Source organism: Falco rusticolus, chromosome 1, assembly GCF_015220075.1.
Source record: "Falco rusticolus isolate bFalRus1 chromosome 1, bFalRus1.pri, whole genome shotgun sequence".
NCBI lineage: Eukaryota > Metazoa > Chordata > Aves > Falconiformes > Falconidae > Falco > Falco rusticolus.
Genome location: NC_051187.1, coordinates 1 through 24466, shown reverse-complemented (window position 1 = coordinate 24466; position 24466 = coordinate 1). Strand labels below are relative to the sequence as shown.

Below are 24466 nucleotides of genomic sequence, written 5' to 3'. Positions count from 1 at the left end.
TCCTTGCTGCATGTGATAGGGAACGTGCTGTGCAGCCTTGCAGTTGGGGCTATCCTGATAGACTGGGCAGAACTAGTAGCAGAAGTACGCAAGAGCAGCTCGGACAAGGGCTGGCAGCCAGAGACAGGGGAGGAAGCAGTGCTCTCTATTGGGGTGTTGGACCACACGTACAGATTGAGATGTGGATTGTGTAGGTCATGTTGAGTTTCTTAAGGCAATGATGGCTTAGGGCACAGTGGCAGAGGCAGTGGGTTTTAGTTGTGTTCCTAAGAGCAAGCTTTGTTGATTTCTGCTGAGATGCATAACCTTGTACATGTGGAGGAAGCTGCACTGCTGCTATGGGAATGGAAACATTTTTTTCCTAACGTTCAGCCCTCCTCCTGCTGCAAAGGCTGAGACTGAAGACCAGAACTGTTGATCATAGCTGAGTAAGAGTTTCCATGCCTTTGATTTAAACCAAAAAGTGTAGGTGTGAGTATACAGAGGGAACAGTGTGGTGTCTTGGAATGTCATCTACCAAAGGCTGCCTACAGGTCAGCATTCCCCCTTTCCATCTGTAGTCTGCAGGTCATGGGTTACTACTCACAGCTCCAGCAAGGACGTTGCAAAGCTGCCCATTGATCAAGCTTTCTGATCAGGACCAATCAGTGTCATTTACCTTCTCTTCTCTGGTCCTGCTTCATGATGACCACTAAAGGTCTGAGCATAGTAGCTTGTAGTTCTTTATGGCAGTGCCTGGCCGTTACGTGATTTGCTAAATATCTGTAACTAACACAGCAGACCTAAGTATAATTGCTGAAATTATTACTGTAGTGCCTAGAACCAAGTGAGAAATTGCTGAAAATGTCTCCAGGTAACAGAGAGACCTATGTACAGTACCTATAACTGAAGGCCAGCAATCACTGCTGAGCACCATTCTTCTGGCAGGCCACAGGTAGTCAATTATTGGCATCCTTACTTCTGGGGAGGACGGGTACTTATTTTAGGACAGAGTGATGGGCCAAGTATCCAGTCAGAGACAGCATTTCCTCAGGAGAATGTGGGGCTATTCCAGGACAGAGTGGCAGACCAGGTTTCCTGCGAAAGGCAAAATGCCTGATCTGAGAACAGGCTCCAAAATGGTAAGAGAAAAAACCCCAGGTAGCCAGTTAGCAGCAGCATTTCTTCTGGGGAGGGTGGGCAATTTTTCAGGACAGAATGATGGGCTAGGCATCCAGCAAGAGACAGCATTTTTTTGGGAAAGTGCAGGACTACTCCAGGACAGAGTGGTGGAGCAGGCCTCTTGTGAGAGGCAGCATCTCACAAGTGGGAGAACAGGCTCCAATATGGTAAGAGAAAAATCTCCAGGTAACCACTGAGAAGCAGCATTATTTCTGGGGAGGGCAGGCCCTGTTTCAGGCCAGAGTGATGGGCCAGGTGTTTAATCAGAGACAGCATTTCCTCGAGGGAATATGGGACTGCTCCAGGACAAAGTGGTGGATGAGGTCTCCTGTGAGTGGCAGCATCTCCTTATGGGAGGACAGGCTCCGACATGGTAAGAGATGAAGACCCACGTAGCCAATAATTGGCAGCATTGCTTCTGGTGAGGGGGAGTTCTCGCACGTGATTGGTGGCGCGCTGCTGCCACCTGGCGGCCAAAGTTGGATACTGCAGGCATCCCGTTGTTAGCGTGCTGCTGCTGCCAACTGGCGGCCAAGTATTGGTGCTGCAGCCCTGGCGCCGCGCATACGCGGTGGCGGCTCGGCGCTGCCGGCCGGTGTTCGCGGCATCGCGACCCCGCGCTGCCTGCGGGGTGGTGCCGCGGCGCCCGCTGCTGCCTCACGGTAAGGAGCCGCTGCCGTCGAACGAGCACGTTGCCAGCGCGCGCTCGGCACGGGAGTACGGAGCTGCAGCGCCGCTGTAGCCCCGGGACAAACGCAGACACTGCGGGTGCTCGCTGCTGCAACGGCCCCACCACTAGCGAGAAGCCCACCAACCTAGAGAGAGCAGGGGTGCGGAGCGGCTGCGCCCCGCCACGGTTTCAATTCCCTCTCGCTCGGCAACGCCACGATTCTGCCCTTGTGTGGCTCAAACTTGCGCTCCTCTGCGCCGGGCCGTTTCTGCGCATGCTTGCCTCGAGGCCCCTACGCACCGGCGTCGGGCCAGTTCTGCGCATGCGCTGTCTTTCTGTTCCGGTAACGCTGCTGCGCATGCGCGCATCTCGATTGCGTCACACACACCCCTAACCGGAAGTCGCGGCCTCCGGCCACTTCTGCCCATGCGCTGCCCTTACTTACGTGCCCAGTTACCGCCACTACCCGTGCGCCAACACAGGCTCGGGGGTGAAGGCAGCCCCAGCAGGCCTGCAGAGAGGGACTTGGGATACCAGTGGGTGAAAAAATAGCCACAAGCCAGCAACCTGTGCTCGCAGGGCAGAAAGCTGACCATATCCTGGGCTGCATCCAACGGAAGCATGACCACCAGGTCGAGGGAAGCGATTCTGCCTCTCTGCTCTCGTGAGACCCACCTGGAGTACTGCATCCGGCTCCGGAGTCCTTGGCAAAGCAGGTCCAGAGGAGAGTCACAAAAACGATCAGAGGGCTGGAGCACCTCTCCTAAGACAGGCTGAGAGAATTGGGGTTGTTCAGCCCAGAGAAGAGGCTCTGGGGAGACCTTACTGTGGCCTTTCAGTACTTAAAGGGGACTTATAAGAAAGATATGGACAAACGTTTTAGTGAGGCCTGTAGCTATAGGACAAGGCATAGTGGTTTTAAACTGAAAGAGGGTAGATTCAGACTAGATAGAAGAAATTTTTTTATGATGAGGGTGGCGAAACACGTGGAGAGGTTGCCCAGAGAGGTGGCAGATGCCCCGTGCCTGGGAACATTCAAGGTCAGGTTGGACAGGGCTGTAAGCAACCTGATCTAGTTGAAGATGCCCCTGCTTCCTGCAGGGGGGCTGGACTAGGGGGCCTTTCAAGGTCCCTTCCAACACAAACCATTCTATGATTCCGTAAACTACCACTGTCATTCCGGCCACTATGTATTTCTATATACTTGAGGAAGTTGAAGTCGTTCACAACTGAAATTTTACTCTGAAAGTTCTGAATTGCCTTGAAATTCTCAAGAGCTTTTCTCCAAAATATCCCTTCCAGAGATACTGATATTCAAGTCCTGGATCGAACACCGTACCTGAAGTTGTTTTAGAGCAGGGCAGCAAAGTTGTGTAGAACAAGTGAGGCCGAGAGACTGCCCAGACACATCCTCCTCCATGTTCTCCCACACCCATGTGGCAGCACCTTCAGAAAACACTTTTCTATTTGTTCCCGATAGTTCTAAACATCTCTAACAAAATTTCACCAATGTCCTCCCCCCTGAAGCAGTGCTGCTGTTACCACAGATAGAAATGCAAAGATGTTCAAAGGAAATGGTCTGAAACACTTGGAAGCTAAAGGTCACAATAAGCAGGAAAATACTTTACCATGTACATGAGACTGTTGGAAACTTTTTCCTGGTGCAAAGTGGAAATTCCCAGCTACCTGCAGGAGACAGTAATCTTTCATTAAAAGGCCTGAATCTATATAAATAAAGCAGTCATACCGGCGGTTGTATTTTCAAATTTTTGTTTAAATGAGATAGACAATAAGCAACTCATTTTCATAGGTGACAATACCAGCAGATACTGTCCTAAAAGAGATATGAATATCCCCTCTTCCTCACAGGCAGTCATATGGAAAGCCATAATCACATACTGATGTTGATTAGTATACAACTGTTCTATGCAGAGTATTTTAGCGGACATAAAAATGAGAAGAAAAAGGAATCAAGTCTACCGGGAGGGAACTAACTGCTGCTGTAGGAAATAAAAAGGTATTACAGAAACGGAGTGGAGAAAGTAACTGGGAGGGTGAGGAGGCAGGGTAAGAAAACCCTTAATACAATAAACAACAGTGGTCCTATGTATGCATCCATGAAAACAAGCTGTGTTCAAAAATAAAGCACTAAACCTACCACCAAAAAAAACCCCACACCCCAAAATCCCCCCAAAGACAAAATTTATTAAAATTTTAACCTTGAATATGAAAAGGATATGGATATTAGACGTCAGTCCTCCCTGACACTTGCTAGCAATCATACACACTCTCCCCTGGAAGATTTCAATGCATCAAGCTCACATGCTACATTACACCTTTGAATGTCCGTGCAAACCTATCACATACGTTAACTGCGGACCTGATGAGAATGGAGATGCGCAGAAGTCTAAGTGCCTAACAATGGCCCCCAGAAATTTCCCTATTGACACCCACCCTTGGACCCTTGCTACCCACAGCACTCCCCTTTGAATCTTTCCTGCTCATCACACTTTGTGACAAAGGGTCCTGTAATGGTTCAGCACCCATGATGATGCTCAAAACATGATGTCTGGCTTCACGAGCGAGTGGCTGGGGTGTGTTTGGTGGGTTTTTTTGGTTTTTTTTTTTTTTCCAGAAATAATGTTGTCTCCAGGAATAGTACACAAAGATGTAAAAAAACCTCCAGATTTTGAAATAAAAAAGTAAAATAAAAAAGATTAGCCTGGGCCTGACTGCTAGAATGTACTTGGGTACGTAACGTGCACGTCCAAGTGCTTTGAGCTCGGTAACCTGCCAAATGACAGGGTAGTTACATAGTCATCTGGTGTATCTTGTACTACATTTTCATACACCAGTTGCAAAAACCATCTCTTTGAGCATCTTCAACCTTGACAATCAACTCCAATATTCTTGCTTCCACTTGTTTTCTAAAGGAGGAACATTTCACTCCTTCCACAATTTGTTGGTTACTGTTATCTCCAGCACCCACCAGCGGTCTCTGTTTTGAGACTAGAGGGGCGGGTGGGACAACCTAACCTCAAAGAAGCTGCCTCTCCCCCTCCAGAAACCTTGGTAAAAAGACTCACTAGCTAGATGGTAGAAAAAGCTAAGCTTCTCCAGCCAACCCGCCTCATGGAACAGAGAATTAGCCCCTTCCCACCCTTTTCCTGACCCTCCTACTGAACCCCTCTACAGGCACAAGTACCTCACTGAGCCCAGGGGTTATTACAGTCCTGTGAACACTTAAAGTTGGAAAAAAAGAGCAGAATGCCCCGACTGTGCCTTCTGACGCTCATCAACACCATGCAACAGGCTCACGGCAAAACCCATCTCTCACCTTGTTGACCACCAGGAAATGGTACACTTGGCAGCCCTCGTTCTTCTGCTTTTGCATTTTCTGGCTAAATCCTTCCCTCTTGCACTGCTCTACGCTATCCGTGTTCTCGAAGGCCCAGCCTCGTCACCTGTATGCTTCTCTGACATTGTCACAAGTATTGCAGCACCTGCAAGAGCACAAACATCATCTTATCATCTTTACAACGATAAAGAGACACTCCAGCTCAGGACTCAAATCCCTGGTGGATTTTATTTCAACAAATCAACGAAGCAAACTTCAGGAGCTGGACATTGAAAGGTGGTCTAATGCTCCTGAAGGAGCTTGAGCTTTCTGATGTACTTTTTGAGATTTTGGCACGAGGATGCAAGCTGTTTTAATGCAGTGCTTCAGTCTGAAGAGGGCTTTAGTTGTGCATTCAGACAGCCAAGTCAACCCTCGGCAAAGAAATTTGCTACAGAAACGACATCAGTCTCCCACAGTTCTGAGCAGCTTGGAACTTCCCCATGTGAACAAAGCATCTACCTGTTTCTATTCCTCCCTTCCTCAGTTTTTAGGGAAAGACCACCAACATCAGAGGCAGGGTTAACGGCAAACTTTCTTCATTGCTCTTCTACCTCTGGACAACATCTCGCTCACCAGAAAAAACAATTGTCTGTCTCGGTTCCGTGTTGTGCCGGACAAAACAAAAAGTTGAAGGCTGGAATCATGAATCCCTCAAGATGGAAACACCTCTGGTGAGGGATGCAACTTGACAGATGTGACAAACTAAGTTACTACAGAGACAATAATAGCAAAGGATAGTCCAGAACCTGTGGACTATCACGAATCTATTCTTACACAAATTTGCAGGTAGAAGGAATGGGAAACACCGAATGACACCCATCATTTGTCTGAGTGATAGGTGTCTGGTCTTTGCTCCCATAAGGATGCAAAGCCTGCAGCAGAAGTTGCAGAGAAGGCAAAGCCATAACCGGGTTTTATTCCGAGACAGATCACAGAATGGTGAAATAATTTATACAGCTCCCCTCTGGACACCAAGTAATCCCAGAAAAGGTTCTGTTTGCTAAGGTACAATCTTTGCACTACTGTCCTTAAACAGGCACGCAGACAAAATAGACAACCTAACCCTACACGCTCTTAACAATCATGAGTGCAGCATAGGCATACTAAAACACAACAGCTCTCACCATTCTACGAACAGGTGCCCAGGAGGATGTCACTGCATGGACCTTCACAGACATTTTGGAAAAAAACCCCAACACGTATGCCACATTAACTGTACCGATTCAAGCACTAAGAAGATGTAAAGGTTACCGAATGTCCTCTGACTCTGCCCTGTAACAGCTTTCACAGCGATCGTCATCCAAAGCATTTGGATCAAATACCTTTTGTTCTTCTTTCCCCAGTTCTAAGACAAAAGAGGATTCAAAGTGATGAGGGACGTCTAGAAACACGATCTTGTACTTCTGCTCTGTTCTACAGAAACTGTTCTACACATGAATGAAATTATTTTGTGTCAGAATCTGCGCATCCTGCACCTGAAGCTCACCTGAAAGAATGCACAGAGCCTGTTGAGCTGCAAAGTAGAGATCAAGAAGCAGAGTAGCATTTGTCATCTGAAGCACACCCTCCACAGAAAGAACCAGCCACCTGAAAGCCTTGCTGGAGTGCTGATCAGATGTTACTTGCACAAAGGCTTTGTTAAAACTTTGTCTAAAGCAGACCCAAACAGCAAATTGCAACTGATACAGGACCTGTTACACAAACAACATTTTAAATAGCAGACAACAGCGCATAACGCATAATCCTGTCCCATGATACGTAGGAAACACAGGTATACATTTCTGTGGAACTAGATCAGAGTGGGAACCTCCCAAGCAGAAAACTAACACTCAGTCCTCCAGAAAAACGATGCTGACAATGCACACACATTAACCAATGGCTTACTAGAAATCTCCAAGGAATTTCTGTCTTTGTCATGACTTTACAATTCTGCCAGTGTCTGTGCCACCTGTGTGTTGAATGCGCACCCACAGTACAGCTGGGGCACAAACTCACGGAGTTTTATGTTTTTAAGTGTAGAAGGCTGCAGAGGGACTCGTAAAAGAGGAGATGAGAGCTGGTGACAGCTGAAACCTGCCAAAGGGCAAAACATGCCTCCAGAAAACTCAAACAGGACCTTTTTTTTTCCAAGAACCAAAACAAATACGTAAGGTCTGCAAGCTTTGGAGTTCGGAATAAGTGAGCCAAGGAACTGCATGTCTAAAATTTTCAGAAAAATGGGTTCTTATTAGAAGAGGCCCCTTAAAACCAGGCTGTTTCACTCACAAATCCTGAAGGACAGGACCAAGTCTGCTGTATTACAAAAGCCCTCTAATGCTCACTGTCTAGGCACCGCCGCACTACCCTCTTATGAGCCTCGAAAAGGTGGCTTCTTGGATAACTAAGGCCAGGGCAGGTGGTAAGTCAGACACTGCTGAGGGGACAAAATGTTACCGGGACCCTCTTGGTTGAGATTGGGAGGTATAGCAGGTGGACAAAAGTGAGTATTAAAGACATCTGTATTAGCCACAGAAAAAAAGAGATTTTAATTAGAAAGTATGAAATATGCATGAAAATCAATCATTAACCTCGCTTCTTTATGGTAGTTATGATCAAGCAAATAAACACTTTTAGGAAAATATACCCATTCTTAAACCACTGTATGAGACTTACTTTCTACAGCTTACAACATTCAAACAAGTTGAAAGTACACTTAAGAATTCAACTAGTATGGGTTTTGATCCTGTAATTACACTAAAAGATAGCGTCAGGAAGAATGCAGCTTAATAATTCCTATGCTTTGTCAAAGCCATGATTCCTGCCATTTGAACAAGAACACCTGTACAACACATGGAATCTTTCAAGATACAGCAACTAGTAACAGCTTTCTGAATGTAATCGGTAGCTGCCTGTCGAGTTATCTCAGAGAGCACCCAGAAGTACTGCACACAGCTTAGATACTATAAAGAAACCGCAGTAGATAAAACCCCACATGCAATGTTTTGTGCTGTTAACATGGTCCTCGACTTGCATGCAGATATGACACATGACGCTGGAAAACTTGGCCCATGTTAAAAGGAAGAAAACAGTAAATAAAAATAATAATAAAAAAATAACATATTCAATCCTCTGTGGCCATCCAATGGAAATTAATGAGATGACATCCCAGAACAGAATGCAACCTACCATAGAAATCATTAAGCTATTAACTATTTTAATGTGACGATGATCAGGAAAAGCCTCCACATACTACTCCATAATATTTAGGTATGCTTTACTAAATTTAAGGTTAATGTTAAATAAAATGTATTTTTAACTAAGAAATGTAAAGTCCCGAAGCAGCTAAGTGGCAGAACCAGGCCCCGTCCCTAGCATAGCCCTAATCCAAGGCTGGTTTAAAACCCAGTCCAGTTAATCAGTGGGAGAACAGAGAAGCAACAGATGATCAATCTGTGGACACAGGTGCTTTCAGAAACACAGGCGGTTTTGGAAAAATTGGTGCATGTGAATAGGAACTGCTCTTTCAAAGACTAAGCGCGCTTGAAGGAGCATGTGAGTTAAAGCAGGCAGAAAGAAGATCACGATCCAAGGAGGAGCTTGGAACCGAGGCAGAGACTGGAACCGAGCAGGTGAATCAACTGGGACAGAGTCAGGTGATGGATTCACAGAACTCACAGGACCAAAAGAAACTCCTAAAAACTTCAGACATTGACTAATGATCTGATAAGCGTATATAACCTACGCTGTATCCCTTGGTTCTCTGTCACCCACTGGGGTGGTGGCCCAACTCTGAGTCATGACTAAAGCAAGCCCAGCGGTAACCACGTCTGTGTGGATTTTTCCTTTACCAGACAATACTGCTATGGTTGCCATTTAAATAACTGACTGAACATCAAGTGTTACTAACAGAAACTGATAATCATAGAGTTTCACAAAGGTGGGTGGACACTTCCAATCTAACTTGCCACATGTGTGGTGGAAATCAAACTAGCCATATCCTTTTTCCAGACAGCAGAAGAAATTGCTCGTTGCATGCAATGCAATTTGATCGCTTTCAAAATGCCTCTCCTGGGTGAGACTGTTTGCTCCCTGCAAGTTTCTCTTCCTCTCCATTGATAATATAATGAGCGAGAGCAACGGTTCAGACCTAGTAATCCCAGCGGAGGCTGGCAACACAAGTAAGGCAGGAGGCCCATATGTGGAAACAGAGAATTGGGTACAAAAAAGCAGGGTTTGACCCCAGACATTACATTTGTCACGCCACAGCCTCTGAATACAGAAAGGCTACTAAGTGACACAACAGTAAGAACGCTATCACCTCACTTCTGTGACACCAGGAGAAGGTCTCGTACCTACCCACTGTTCAGTTCTTGGCTTAGTTTAGCCTTTCAGCTTTAAGAACAGAAAAGCTAAATCTGAGTTACAACAAATCAGCAAGTTTAGTTCATGCCAATACACAAAACTACACTATCTCCCAGAAGAGATAACAAAGACCTCACGTTTTAGAAAGACAAAGTCTTGCAGTATTACCGTTAGACTGCAACACTACCAGAATCGTTCCCGGTTTGTATTGAAGTAGAACAGTAAGCCATAGCATGTCAAAAAATACAGAAGAGAGGTTTATGTAGCCAAGGACCACTTACTCCAACTTGTAACTGATAAATCAACTGAAATCTATTAATCAGGTATGCATTAACACACACAAAGCAAACATAGTAAGACACAAGTTTAGGCTTAAGGGTCAAGTCAGCGGAGCCTTCCCTGGCGAGAGGCTCTTTCCTCTAACCAGCTCGTCCCGTTTCTCAGCCTCCTAGGATTTAAAAATGCAACCAAAGTCAAGTTTTGCCAGAGCAGCTGCTTGATTTCTAGTAGGAAAAGCCTATTCACTCAGCAGCTTTGCTCCTGAAATGCACCAATGAGTCCTTGTCCCAATTTCAGAGGGACCAGGCAAAGACTTGCCTCGCAAAAGTACCGAGTATAATGTATATACACACACAGAGGAGCTTGTCTGATCTACCAGTGTAATAGACTTGTGTCCTATAAACTTTTCAATAGTTTGTGGTGTTTAAAACGCTGTGAATTCAGCCGTCCCTTGTTCCCATGAATCTCATAGCAGGCATACGGTAATGGAAAGACTATGAGAGCATCCATCCAAGAATGACAGAATAGCATCCTACCGTGTCTCTCTGCTTCTGGAGTCATTGGCAGCTTTATCCAAGCGCTGTTTAAACGGCTTGTGCTCGACGTCCTGCTGAGGCTCTCCTGCTCCGTCCATGGCATCGATGCTCAAATCTGAAAGCAGCGAGCAAGGAAAGCGGTCTATGAACACACATTTGTTATGGCCTGTGGCAAGGCGAGAAAGTGAAAAGACAGAATCTTTCAGCCAGCAGGGTAAGAACGTGCCAAACCGGGAGAGCATGTACAGCTAGTGTCAAGTGACCGACAGGGAATAAAACACACGGTGCAGCACGCTAAACGGCCCTCCCAGGTACGGGGTTTGGTTTGGTGTTCAAGAAGGACAGTTTCCAACTTCCAAGAAAGCGTTACCCTGAAAGGTAGACGCGCTTAAGGCAAAAAGCCAAAAGCAAACCCCTCAAAGCCCAGAACCATTCTCAGGAACACAGGAGTTAAGCCTAAAATTGGTTGAAAACTGCCTCCTACCTCTTCCCCTACCACCTTTCCCCCTTCAACATCAGCACATTTCCTGGTGATCCCTTTTCACAAAAAACATTGAGGTCTGTCATATCGGCTTGGTGCCGAAGCACCATGATGCGCTTGCTGTCTACATGCTCTTAGAAGGCTTATAGCTTCTTCGCACACAACAGCCAAGGCTTCCAGTCTCTCCGGCCTTCCCACGCCCTGTGAAACGGGAGGAAGGCAAACACCGATAACATCTCGCAGGGGTCAGGAGGGAGTCAGGATGTACTTCAGTCAGAGCCCAACGCCTTACCCAAAGGAATTACCACAGCAGAACAAGAGGCAGGAGCGATCAGTAGACAGGCAGATAACACGCACAGCAGCGATACCCACGTCAGACTTGCAGGACGCTTCCAGTCACTTCACCCCGCCACTTTGTTTTGAATTTAGTTAAAAGGTAATCAGATTCTTAACGCTCATTCTGCTTTTAATAACTTCTGGAGAAAGGCTAACACGTGGCATTGGCATTACAGTCAGAATTCCAGTATAAAAATCACGGCAAAGCTGTGCCTTGTCAAGTGGCTTCCAAAGCAGGCTCTGGAGCCTTTCAACGAGACGGTCAAATCTGGAGTCCCAAGGGAACTCTGTGCCAGCTCCGTCAGTACGGCTGAGCTCTCTGACAAAGTACACCGCCATACAGAAACGTAAGTGGGTTTATACCTCAGGCTCATTTACAGTCCAGAAAAATAATACTGCCCAACCGGACGCGCTGCTTTAAGCGCCTAGCAGGCCCGGCTGCATAACCACGAGGGACCAACAATTCCTCCCCGGCCGTTGCCCGAGCCGCAGCGCAGCACTCGGAAGCAGTGGGCACACGGAGCCTCGCGGGCCCTCGGCGAGTACAAAGGTTATCCCTCCGTAGTCAGCAGTCCGACTCACAAGCACAAGGCACACGTGGAAAAGTAACATCTCGACTGACCTTCAGTTCCGCTCCCCTTGACTTGTCAACGTACGATTCCAGATGAACCTAGGGACAAAGGAAAAACAAAAGACCCCCGTTTCACTGGGAAGCAAATCAAAAGGCCTCCTCCCCTCGGCTGCTCCGGCCCCGGAGCTGACTGTCACGACACAAGATCAGCCAGACACCTGAGCTGCTGCTGCCTCCCAGCCCTCCCCGGTAGTTAAACGCTTGCGGAGAAATCAGCAGTCGGGGGCGACGGGTGGGGATTCCGCTACCGGCTTTCTTTTCTTTCTCTGGCCCGCTCGCAGGGGCGGGAAGAGGCTCCTGAGCCACCCACCCCCCCCGCGACAGCGTTACCGCAGGCCCCGAGGCAGCCTCTGCGGCCCGCGGGGGCCGGCAGCCCCAGCCGGCTGCCACGGCTCAGGCCAGCGGCTGGGGGAAAGACAAAGCCCCGCGCAGAGCTGCGGCGGCTGCGGCGGCTGCCCGGGCAGCCCAGAGGCGGCGGGTGGGCGGCGGGGCGCCGCGGGCCGACTCCTCTCCCGGGCCCCGCCGCCACAAGGGAGCACCGGGGCCGCCCCGCCGCCGCTCCTCGCCGAGATAGCGGCGCGGGTCCGAGAGACAAAAAAAAAAAAACCACAACCAAAAAAAGGCAGCCCCGTGAGGAGCCCGCTGACCACCGTCACTGCCGGGGAGACGAGAACCGGCGGCAGCCCCGCCGGTCCCGGGCCGGGCCGCCCGCCTGCCTCAGCCCGCCCGCCGCCGGCACCAGGCGCTCCCTGCCGCGGCCGAGCGCCGGCCCGCCACATCCCCCCCACTCGGCCGCTGCCCGCCGACCCCCGCCCGCCCTCAGCCCGAGCGCTCACCCACCGCGCCGCCGCACGTCCCGGCCCGAAACTCTTCCAGGCTCCCGGCGAAGGCTCCGCACCTCCACGGGCACTGCAGCGCGCCGCGCGGGCCGGAAATGAACCCACCTTCCGGGGCCGTATGCGTAGCCCAAACGTACGAGGCCGGAAGCCCCGCCCCTTTGGCGTCACGTCGTTTCTGCGCATGCGCTGCCCGATAGTTGGAGCGCTGCTGCCATCTAGCGAAATATAAATGGGTACTGCAGCCGGCCCTGTTGGTGGAGCGCTGCTGCCACCTAGCGAAATAAAAATGGGTACTGCAGCCGCCCGGTTGGTGGAGCGCTGCTGCCACCTAGCGAAATATAAATGGGAACTGCATCCGGCCCGGTTGGTGGAGCGCTGCTGCCATCTAGCGAAATATAATTGGGTACTGCAGCCGCCCGGTTGGTGGAGCGCTGCTGCCACCTAGCGAAATTTAAATGGGTACTGCAGCCGCCCGGTTGGTGGAGCGCTGCTGCCATCTAGCGAAATATAAATGGGAACTGCATCCGGCCCGGTTGGTGGAGCGCTGCTGCCATCTAGCGAAATATAATTGGGTACTGCAGCCGCCCGGTTGGTGGAGCGCTGCTGCCACCTAGCGAAATTTAAATGGGTACTGCAGCCGGCCCGGTCGGTGGAGCGCTGCTGCCATCTAGCGAAATATATTTGGGTACTGCAGCCGCCCGGTTGGTGGAGCTCCTTTCCTGCTATTTTGTGACTTGTGTTGGAAGTGCCTGGCACCAGGTTCTAGTATTAAGGCAGAAAGCCCCAGGGCCTCGTACCTCTGGGTGGCTCATGCTGTGTCACACCAGCTGTGGTGCCTTCCCGCTTTACAAATGCAATCAGTTTTGGCAAGTTTACAAAACTAGTGCTTTATCAGGAAGGTGTCTTTGGATTTCAGCTTACCCCTTTCTACTTTTCATATGCGTACATCACAAGAAAAAGAAAGGGTTTTGCTTCTCAGGTTTGCTCCAGTTACTCGGCAATTCAGGCATGACCACAGCAGAGCTGTTTTCCTACAGTCTTTTTTGTTTCCAGAACCCTCCCTCCCCTCCCTAGAGAGGGCTATGTGCAGGGCAAAGCGGACACTATGAGTAGGGACGACTGAGTAAAGTTACCAAAGGGCACGTGGTGCCTTCCTCGCAGCAAGGGACTGATTTCAGTTTTTCTATGCTTGGATGACTTTTGCAGCTCAGAGTTTGGTTAAATCTACTCGTGGGGCAGCACTTGAACGTCTGTTGAGTGATTTCATACTGGACAACAGCAGCCACACCAAGACAAAAGTCTCCTCGGGGACAGACACGATAGCAGACTTCGTGTGGGCTGACCTCACCTTTTGCTTGCAACCGGCACCTTATTTTGCAAAGGAATCTTTGAAACCCTCTTTCTTTGAGACAAGGGACTGTAAGGGCCAAGGGCCAAAGCAGCCACGCTGCAGCCTGGAGCCTGACGGTGGCTTCTCAGGTTCCAGCAATGGCTGTGGAGCACAGCTCTTGTGTCACCAAGCAGAGCGCCTGACACCCTGAAGTGCCTCGGCGCCCCGGGGGTGTGAAGCCTCTGTCTGGGGATCAGGCAGCCTCCCACCACAGGTCTTGCTGAGCTAAAATGACTCTGCAGAGGCTGTAAAATTGTCTCGGAGTGCTGTGCTGCTTAAGATGAAAGTGCTTCCGATAGCTCAAGCTAGCCCGCCCACTCAGCTCTTACGAGCTGTACCTCCATATGCCATGGGAAGAAGTATTTAACGCAGTAACTCCAACTCTCGGCTTGGCACCCAAACCCGTAGATCAAACAGTCCATTTATTCTTATTATTGGAAGTCTCCTTCCTCCCCTCCAAAGCCTGTCGTGCTTTCCTCCCTGGGCGAGGGCCCTACTCGTCTCGCATATCCAGCAAGCAGCCTCTCGAGTGCAGTTTCCACAGGCACATCTTCTTGATCCGGCAGGTCAACGTAGGTATCTAGCGTCTGATCGTCGATACCGGGATCAATCGCACAGAAAGCAGTCTTCAGATCATCTGCCTTCCCCTCTCTGTTCCAAAACAACACAGTCACCATTACGTTGTGGTATGTGAAAAGAACATTTACTTACTTGTGTCACACTGAGAATCCATGTTGCCCGAAATGCAGAGCAGAGATGTCTTTTGATACAGTCATCTCTGCCTCTACTAGCATCCCGTTGTTAAACACATGTGCAATAAAGACTGGTGAATGCTAAACGTCAAACTGACCGGAAGTTAAGAAATCTTAGATTGATGATAACCTGGGAAGACCTTAATTTCACTCTATTGTGCATTGATATCCCTTATTACAGAACTGTACTTCTTGCTAATCCAGTGCCCACGTTGGACAGGATTTCACTTCACAGGCACCTGCCCACCTCTGGCGTTCTCCTCGGTGCTCGGTGTGGCACCAGACTTTTTTTCAATGCAGTAATTGCCTCTTGTTTTGAGGTGGAATTATTTCTCAGATTTGCACCCGTTGTCAGTCCTATTTGCTCTTCCCACTCCTCAGAACCAGTCTCTGAAGATGTACAGGATTTTACCGCTATTTTTGGAGAGCTGAGGAGTGTGGATAACTGGCTAGCTGGAAAAGTTCACATAAACATAGTCTAGCTGGCTGGACAAAAATGCGCATCGCTCTCAGCTTATCTGAAGTAAAGCACAAATACGCTGCCTTTGGCTGTTCTTGTTACACAATAACAGGAAGATTTCGGTGGGAAAAGAATGTTGCAGGTGGGAACAGATAACTACAGAAGAGAAACTAGGGGTGGGCTTGATATTTAGGCAACTCACCAATAATGAGCTTAACTTTTGTAATACGTATGAGCTAATTATAACAAGGCATAAAAGGTGACTGTAAGGTACAATAAACGAAGTCTGCTGATCACTCATATTGATTGACTGTGTCTTCCCTCCGTCGCGACAGAGGAGCACTGTACCGAAGGGGATTAGTGGTACAACTGATCTCTGCTCGCTGTCTGCCACGCCAAAGTTCTTTGGGTCGGGGACTGCTGCTCGCAGTGTTCCGCAGAGGCCGGGCTCAGCCAGGTCTCGGCATTCACTGCAACGGGCACAGCCCTGTAGCGCAGGGAGGCCTGCGCTGGCCACGCACACTGCGTCCACTGCGGGGTTCCCTCTGCACGCGCGGTCCTGAGCTACTGTCCCCATCAGCCCCTTCCCTCCATACTTACAGTAGATCTCCCAGCTTGTTCTTCAGCTGGCTCAGATACTCCTGCTTCCCCCTGACATCCTGGCTCCGGGGCTTGGCCACGAAAGCTTCAGCGCTCCCCGCCTCCTCCTGAAAGAAATTACAGCTGTGTTAGCACCGAACATGTGTTCCGGTCTGCACAGGAGCTGCCTCTCAACGTGCACGAAAATAACGCGGCTCTCCTAGAAATGGAATTTCCACGTGAAAAGTGGAAATAGAGAGAAAGAATATGGGAAAAACTCCCATCACAGAAAAGGCACAAGCTTGCACTGCCATTGTCTGCAGAGGGCCTTCAGGTGTTAGAGCTTGTGGTGGGCACTCCAGCTTTGTTAGTCTGATAAACCTAGCTAGTCTTATAAAACTAATTTAATCCCTAATTTAATCCCATTCTCCTGAAAAGGAAAGAGCCAATCCAAGAACTAGTTGATGCAAGCAGGTACAGCACTGAAGACCTCATTGACAACTTATCCTTATGCAAAGAATTAAACTGACGTTACTTAAGTTTTAGGGATTAGAGATTTAATTAAGGATTACATTTGTTTTAGGGATTTAGGGATTATATTAGGGATAGGTCTTTTGTGTGGGTCTCGCAGTACTACAAAACACATCTGTCAGCACCTTTGCAACTTGTCTCGAGTGCTCCAGGGTGGAAAAAAAATGGGACTCTCTGAGAGGTTCTGCCCAACAAAACCAGAAAAGGAAAGATCTTCCTTGGAAATACCTTTCAGGAATGGCAGGGAAACCGGCTCAAGCTTCTGGAAAGGCTGAGGAAAAGATGTCGAAGGATCAAAGAAATGCTACTCTATCCCAGAGAGAACCTCTGGATACAGTCGTGCTTAGTATGACGTGAAGAATTCTTGCAACGCTTCCTTGTCCCTGTATCATTGCCTGCTTCCCCCATGTGCTGGGGTACGGTGCAATGGGACATTGTGAGTTGAATGAACTTCCTCATGCCACAAGAAGCAGTCATTCCTTACAATGTAGTCTTGCTACTTAGTCATTCTGGCGCTTGTCTGCATTAATCTCGTCAGCAGAGAAGTAACCCGGGAAAACCCAAATACTGCTCTGCTGGACACTTCCCGGTCACGGCCACCAGTACCGGGGCAGGGAGAGGGGAGGAGGATGAGGCTTTTCAGCAGCAGGAAGCTGTTACTTTGGCTTGGCCATATAGCGCAGCATTAGCAGGGGCTCGAGCCCACTAGAAATACCTGCATGTCCGGTGGTTCACGTGGCATCATTGTAAAGTGTGGCTACTTCAGCTATGTCTTCAGTATGCTCACCGTTTCAGCTTTTCTAGTGCACCTGAGTTTCCCTGGCTTTAAAGTTTTCAGTGTTTACACTAAGAAGAAGGTGAATATTGAAGACACCGGCCACGAAAGTAATTCTCCCACCTTCCTAATGGGTATTTATTACCAATTAATCTCAGTGGAAACAAGCAGTGAAGAAAGCTTCCACATACCCATGCAGGGAAGCCATTTCCCTCTCTTAGAGCTCCCGTTGCTATTTCTTCCAGAAGCACATCCACCAGCTGACTGCTGGTCTTCCCCTCAGCCAGAGAACCCCACTGGTCAGCTCCGCCTGGAAATCACCTCTGCAACAGCAAAAAGACACCGAGCTGCTAGGAGAACGTGCCCACACATACTGGTTTTGTGTGAATCCCACTAGGAGCCTAAGGATAGATACAGATCTCCAGGCATGTGGTTGGTCTCCTAAGCTGTCTAAGGCAAAATGGAATACCCTGCAAGCACCTCTCAGGCCACTCCTAAAAGCCTAGGAGAAAATGGGGTGTTGCAGGTGGGCTTAGGGGTTGGGGTTAGGGGTGTGGGAAAATCACCCTGAGGTGGGGGGAACTCGAGAAAATTGCGTCCTAACGGAAGCATAGTATTACGGAAAGCTTTTTTTAGGGTAGAATACAGCTCTAGCCTGGAGGACGGCTGGCACGCACACGGCCTGTATCGCCGCAGTCCCCTGAGCCGCAGCTCAGCGCGCGCCGACAGCGGTGACGGAGGACGCGCTGAAGGCAAAAAGCCAAAAGCAAACCCCTCGAAGCCCAGAACCTTGCTCAGGAACACAGGAGTTAAGCCTAAAACCGGTTGAAAGAGCTGCCTCCTACCTGTTCTCCCGCCACCTTTCCCCCTCCAATGTCAGCACCTTTCCTCGCGATCCCTTTTCGCAAACAAAAGACGGACGCCTGCGGTCTCAGCTCGGTACCGAAGCACCACGATGCGCTTGCCGGCTGCATGCTCTCTCACAAGGCTGACAGCTTCTCTGCACGCAACAGCCGAGGCCCTGTGAAAGGGGAGGAAGGCAAACACCGATCACGTCTCGCAGGGGTCAGGAGGGAGTCGGGGTGCGCTGCAGTCAGAGCCCAACGCCTTCCCCAGAGGAATTACCGGGGCACAACAAGAGGCAGGGGCGATCAGTAGACAGGCAGAAAACACGCACGGCAGCGATACCCACGTCAGACTGGCAGGACGCTTCCAGTCGCTTCACCCCGCAGCTTTGTTTTGAATTTAGTTAAAAGGTAATCAGATTCTTAACGCTCATTCTGCTTTTAATAGCTGCTGGAGAAAGGCTAACACGTGGCATTGGCATTACAGTCGGAATTCCAGTATAAAAATCACGGCAAAGCTGTGCTTTGTCAAGCGACTTTCAAAGGAGGCTCTGGAGCCTTTCAACAAGACGGTCAAATCTGGAGTCCCAAGGGAACTCTGTGCCAGCTCCATCAGTACATCTGAGCTCTCTGACAAAGTACACCGCCATACAGAAACGTAAGTGGGTTTATACCTCGGGCTCATTTACAATCTAGAAAAATAATACTGCCCGACCGGACGCGCTGCTTCAAGCGCCTAGCAGGCCTGGCTGCGTAACCACGAGGGACCGACAATTCCTCCCCGGCCGTTGCCCGAGCCGCAGCGCAGCACTCGGAAGCAGCGGGCACACGGAGCCTCGCGGGCCCTCGGCAAGTACAAAGGTTATCCCTCCGTAGTCAGCAGTCCGACTCACAAGCACAAGGCACACGTGGAAAAGTAACATCTCGACTGACCTTCGGTTCCGCTCCCCTTGATTTGTCAATGTACAATTCCAGACGAACCTAGGGACAAAGGAAAAACAAAAGACCCCCGTTTCACTGGGAAGCAAATCAAAAGGCCTCTTCCCCTCGGCTGCTCCGGACCCGGAGCTGACTGTCACGACACAAGATCAGCCAGACACCTGAGTAGCTGCTGCCTCCCAGCCCATCCCGGTGGTTAAACGCTTGCGGAGAAATCAGCAGTCGGGGGCGACGGGTGGGGATTCTGCTACCGGCTTTCTTTTCTTGCCTTTGCCCGCTCGCAGGGGCGGGAAGAGGCTCCTGAGCCACCCCACCCCGCGACAGCGTTACCGCAGGCCCCAAGGCAGCCTCTGCGGCCCGCGGGGGCCGGCAGCCCCAGCCGGCTGCCACGGCTCAGGCCAGCGGCTGGGGGAAAGACAAAGCCCCGCGCAGAGCTGCGGCGGCTGCGGCGGCTGCCCGGGCAGCCCGCAGGCGGCGGCGGGTGGGCGGCGGGGCGCCGCGGGCCGACCCCTCTCCCGGGCCCCGCCGCCACGAGCGAGCACCGGGGCCGCCCCGCCGCCGCTCCTCGCCGAGGTAGCGGCGCGGCTCCGAGAGACAAAAAAAAAAAAAAACCAACACCCAAAAAGGGCAGCCCCGTGAGGAGCCCGCTGACCACCGTCCCTGCCGGGGAGACGAGAACCGGCGGCAGCCCCGCCGGTCCCGGGCCGGGCCGCCCGCCTGCCTCAGCCCGCCCGCCGCCGGCACCAGGCGCTCCCTGCCGCGGCCGAGCGCCGGGCCGCCACATCCCCCCGACTCGGCCGCTGCCCGCCGGCCCCCGGCCGCCCTCAGCCCGAGCGCTCACCCAGCGCGCCGCCGCACGTCCCGGCCCGAAACTCTTCCAGGTTCCCGGCGAAGGCTCCGCACCCCCACAGCCACTCCAGCGCGCCGCGCGGGCCGGAAATGAACCCACCTTCCGGGGCCGTACGCGTAGCCCAAACGTACGAGAGCGGAAGCCCCGCCCCTTTGGCGTCACGTCGTTTCTGCGCATGCGCTGCCCGATAGTTGGAGCGCTGCTGCCATCTAGCGAAATATAATTGGGTACTGCAGCCGGCCCTGTTGGTGGAGCTCTGCTGCCACCTAGCGAAATATATTTGGGTACTGCAGCCGGCCCTGTTGGTGGAGCGCTGCTGCCATCTAGCGAAATATAAATGGGTACTGCAGCCGGCCCTGTTGGTGGATCGCTGCTGCCACCTAGCGAAATAAAAATGGGTACTGCAGCCGGCCCTGTTGGTGGATCTCTGCTGCCACCTAGCGAAATATATTTGGGTACTGCAGCCGGCCCGGTTGGTGGAGCGCTGCTGCCACCTAGCGAAATATATTTGGGTACTGCATCCGGCCCTGTTGGTGGATCGCTGCTGCCACCTAGCGAAATATATTTGGGTACTGCAACCGGCCCTGTTGGTGGATCGCTGCTGCCACCTAGCGAAATAAAAGTGGGTACTGCAGCCGACCCGGTTGGTGGAGCGCTGCTGCCACCTAGCGAAATATATTTGGGTACTGCAGCCGGCCCTGTTGGTGGATCGCTGCTGCCACCTAGCGAAATATATTTGGGTACTGCAACCGGCCCTGTTGGTGGATCGCTGCTGCCACCTAGCGAAATATAAATGGGTACTGCAGCCGCCCCTGTGGGTGGATCTCTGCTGCCACCTAGCGAAATATATTTGGGTACTGCAACCGGCCCGGTTGGTGGATCCCTGCTGCCATCTAGCGAAATAAAAATGGGTACTGCAGCCGGCCCTGTTTGTGGAGCGCGACTGCCACCTAGCGAAATATAAATGGGTACTGCAGCCGGCCCTGTTGGTGGAGCGCTGCTGCCACCTAGCGAAATATAAATGGGTACTGCAGCCGGCCCTGTTGGTGGAGCGCTGCTGCCATCTAGCGAAATATAAATGGGTACTGCAACTGACCCTGTTGGTGGAGCTCTGCTGCCACCTAGCGAAATAAAAATGGGTACTGCAGCCGGCCCTGTTGGTGGATCGCTGCTGCCACCTAGCGAAATAAAAATGGGTACTGCAGCCGGACTTGTGGGTGGAGCGCTGCTGCCACCTAGCGAAATATAAATGGGCACTGCAGCCGGCCCTGTTGGTGGAGCGCTGCTGCCATCTAGCGAAAGATATTTGGGTACTGCAGCCGCCCGGTTGGTGGAGCGCTGCTGCCATCTAGCGAAATATAAGTGGGTACTGCGTCCGGCCCTGTTGGTGGAGCGCTGCTGCCATCTAGCGAAAGATAATTGGGTACTGCAGCCGGCCCGGTTGGTGGATCGCTGCTGCCATCTAGCGAAAGATATTTGGGTACTGCAGCCGGCCCTGTGGGTGGATCGCTGCTGCCATCTTGCGAAATGTAATTGGGTACTGCAGCCGGCCCTGTTGGTGGATCACTGCTGCCACCTAGCGAAATATATTTGGGTACTACAGCCGGCCCGGTTGGTGCATCGCTGCTGCCATCTAGCGAAATATAATTGCGTACTGCAGCCGCCCGGTTAATGGAGCGCTGCTGCCATCTGGGGAAATGTAATTGGGTACTGCAGCCGCCCGGTTGGTGGAGCGCTGCTGCCACCTAGCGAAACTTAATTGGGTACTGCAGCCGGCCCTGTTGGTGGAGCGCTGCTGCCACCTAGCGAAATATATTTGGGTACTGCAGCCGGCCCTTTTGGTGGAGCGCTGCTGCCACCTAGCGAAATAAAAACGGGTACTGCAACCGGCCCTGTTGGTGGAGCGCTGCTGCCATCTAGCGAAATATAAATGGGTACTGCAGCCGGCCCGGTTGGTAGAGCGCTGCTGCCACCTAGCGAAATGTAAATGGGTACTGCAGCCGCCCGGTTGGTGGAGCGCTGCTGCCGCCTAGCGACATATAAGTGGGTACTGCAGCCGCCTTGGTTGTTTAGGGTTAGGGTTAGGGTTAGGGTTAGGGTTAGGGTTAGGGTTAGGGTTAGGGTTAGGGTTAGGGTTAGGGTTAGGGTTAGGGTTAGGGTTAGGGTTAGGGTTAGGGTTAGGGTTAGGGTTAGGGTTAGGGTTAGGGTTAGGGTTAGGGTTAGGGTTAGGGTTAGGGTTAGGGTTAGGGTTAGGGTTAGGGTTAGGGTTAGGGTTAGGGTTAGGGTTAGGGTTAGGGTTAGGGTTAGGGTTAGGGTTAGGGTTAGGGTTAGGGTTAGGGTTAGGGTTAGGGTTAGGGTTAGGGTTAGGGTTAGGGTTAGGGTTAGGGTTAGGGTTAGGGTTAGGGTTAGGGTTAGGGTTAGGGTTCGGGTTAGGGTTAGGGTTAGGGTTAGGGTTAGGGTTAGGGTTAGGGTTAGGGTTAGGGTTAGGGTTAGGGTTAGGGTTAGGGTTAGGGTTAGGGTTAGGGTTAGGGTTAGGGTTAGGGTTAGGGTTAGGGTTAGGGTTAGGGTTAGGGTTAGGGTTAGGGTTAGGGTTAGGGTTAGGGTTAGGGTTAGGGTTAGGGTTAGGGTTAGGGTTAGGGTTAGGGTTAGGGTTAGGGTTAGGGTTAGGGTTAGGGTTAGGGTTAGGGTTAGGGTTAGGGTTAGGGTTAGGGTTAGGGTTAGGGTTAGGGTTAGGGTTAGGGTTAGGGTTAGGGTTAGGGTTAGGGTTAGGGTTAGGGTTAGGGTTAGGGTTAGGGTTAGGGTTAGGGTTAGGGTTAGGGTTAGGGTTAGGGTTAGGGTTAGGGTTAGGGTTAGGGTTAGGGTTAGGGTTAGGGTTAGGGTTAGGGTTAGGGTTAGGGTTAGGGTTAGGGTTAGGGTTAGGGTTAGGGTTAGGGTTAGGGTTAGGGTTAGGGTTAGGGTTAGGGTTAGGGTTAGGGTTAGGGTTAGGGTTAGGGTTAGGGTTAGGGTTAGGGTTAGGGTTAGGGTTAGGGTTAGGGTTAGGGTTAGGGTTAGGGTTAGGGTTAGGGTTAGGGTTAGGGTTAGGGTTAGGGTTAGGGTTAGGGTTAGGGTTAGGGTTAGGGTTAGGGTTAGGGTTAGGGTTAGGGTTAGGGTTAGGGTTAGGGTTAGGGTTAGGGTTAGGGTTAGGGTTAGGGTTAGGGTTAGGGTTAGGGTTAGGGTTAGGGTTAGGGTTAGGGTTAGGGTTAGGGTTAGGGTTAGGGTTAGGGTTAGGGTTAGGGTTAGGGTTAGGGTTAGGGTTAGGGTTAGGGTTAGGGTTAGGGTTAGGGTTAGGGTTAGGGTTAGGGTTAGGGTTAGGGTTAGGGTTAGGGTTAGGGTTAGGGTTAGGGTTAGGGTTAGGGTTAGGGTTAGGGTTAGGGTTAGGGTTAGGGTTAGGGTTAGGGTTAGGGTTAGGGTTAGGGTTAGGGTTCGGGTTAGGGTTAGGGTTAGGGTTAGGGTTAGGGTTAGGGTTAGGGTTAGGGTTAGGGTTAGGGTTAGGGTTAGGGTTAGGGTTAGGGTTAGGGTTAGGGTTAGGGTTAGGGTTAGGGTTAGGGTTAGGGTTAGGGTTAGGGTTAGGGTTAGGGTTAGGGTTAGGGTTAGGGTTAGGGTTAGGGTTAGGGTTAGGGTTAGGGTTAGGGTTAGGGTTAGGGTTAGGGTTAGGGTTAGGGTTAGGGTTAGGGTTAGGGTTAGGGTTAGGGTTAGGGTTAGGGTTAGGGTTAGGGTTAGGGTTAGGGTTAGGGTTAGGGTTAGGGTTAGGGTTAGGGTTAGGGTTAGGGTTAGGGTTAGGGTTAGGGTTAGGGTTAGGGTTAGGGTTAGGGTTAGGGTTAGGGTTAGGGTTAGGGTTAGGGTTAGGGTTAGGGTTAGGGTTAGGGTTAGGGTTAGGGTTAGGGTTAGGGTTAGGGTTAGGGTTAGGGTTAGGGTTAGGGTTAGGGTTAGGGTTAGGGTTAGGGTTAGGGTTAGGGTTAGGGTTAGGGTTAGGGTTAGGGTTAGGGTTAGGGTTAGGGTTAGGGTTAGGGTTAGGGTTAGGGTTAGGGTTAGGGTTAGGGTTAGGGTTAGGGTTAGGGTTAGGGTTAGGGTTAGGGTTAGGGTTAGGGTTAGGGTTAGGGTTAGGGTTAGGGTTAGGGTTAGGGTTAGGGTTAGGGTTAGGGTTAGGGTTAGGGTTAGGGTTAGGGTTAGGGTTAGGGTTAGGGTTAGGGTTAGGGTTAGGGTTAGGGTTAGGGTTAGGGTTAGGGTTAGGGTTAGGGTTAGGGTTAGGGTTAGGGTTAGGGTTAGGGTTAGGGTTAGGGTTAGGGTTAGGGTTAGGGTTAGGGTTAGGGTTAGGGTTAGGGTTAGGGTTAGGGTTAGGGTTAGGGTTAGGGTTAGGGTTAGGGTTAGGGTTAGGGTTAGGGTTAGGGTTAGGGTTAGGGTTAGGGTTAGGGTTAGGGTTAGGGTTAGGGTTAGGGTTAGGGTTAGGGTTAGGGTTAGGGTTAGGGTTAGGGTTAGGGTTAGGGTTAGGGTTAGGGTTAGGGTTAGGGTTAGGGTTAGGGTTAGGGTTAGGGTTAGGGTTAGGGTTAGGGTTAGGGTTAGGGTTAGGGTTAGGGTTAGGGTTAGGGTTAGGGTTAGGGTTAGGGTTAGGGTTAGGGTTAGGGTTAGGGTTAG

At 50.9% G+C, this 24466-nt stretch overlaps 1 protein-coding gene and 1 long non-coding RNA gene across 3 annotated transcripts; both read right to left on the bottom strand.

The window, feature by feature from the left end:
- Positions 1-1084: 1084 nt before the first annotated feature.
- LOC119154564 (uncharacterized protein C24B11.08c-like) lies at positions 1085-20026 on the bottom strand. The gene is given in 8 exon segments (XM_037402267.1): positions 1085-2604; positions 3171-3277; positions 3460-3517; positions 5169-5334; positions 6483-6576; positions 10388-10419; positions 10421-10502; positions 19787-20026. Coding segments are annotated over 7 exon segments (858 nt in total). The 5' UTR covers positions 10486-10502; positions 19787-20026; the 3' UTR covers positions 1085-2268.
- LOC119154570 lies at positions 11311-12840 on the bottom strand. Of its 2 annotated transcripts, none has more exons than XR_005106492.1 (2): positions 12672-12840; positions 11311-11874 (listed from the first exon to the last, which is right to left on the bottom strand). It is a non-coding gene; the product is annotated as an uncharacterized LOC119154570 (long non-coding RNA). The 2 variants fall into 2 exon arrangements; XR_005106493.1 differs by lacking the exon at positions 12672-12840 and adding an exon at positions 12449-12643.
- Positions 20027-24466: the final 4440 nt, after the last annotated feature.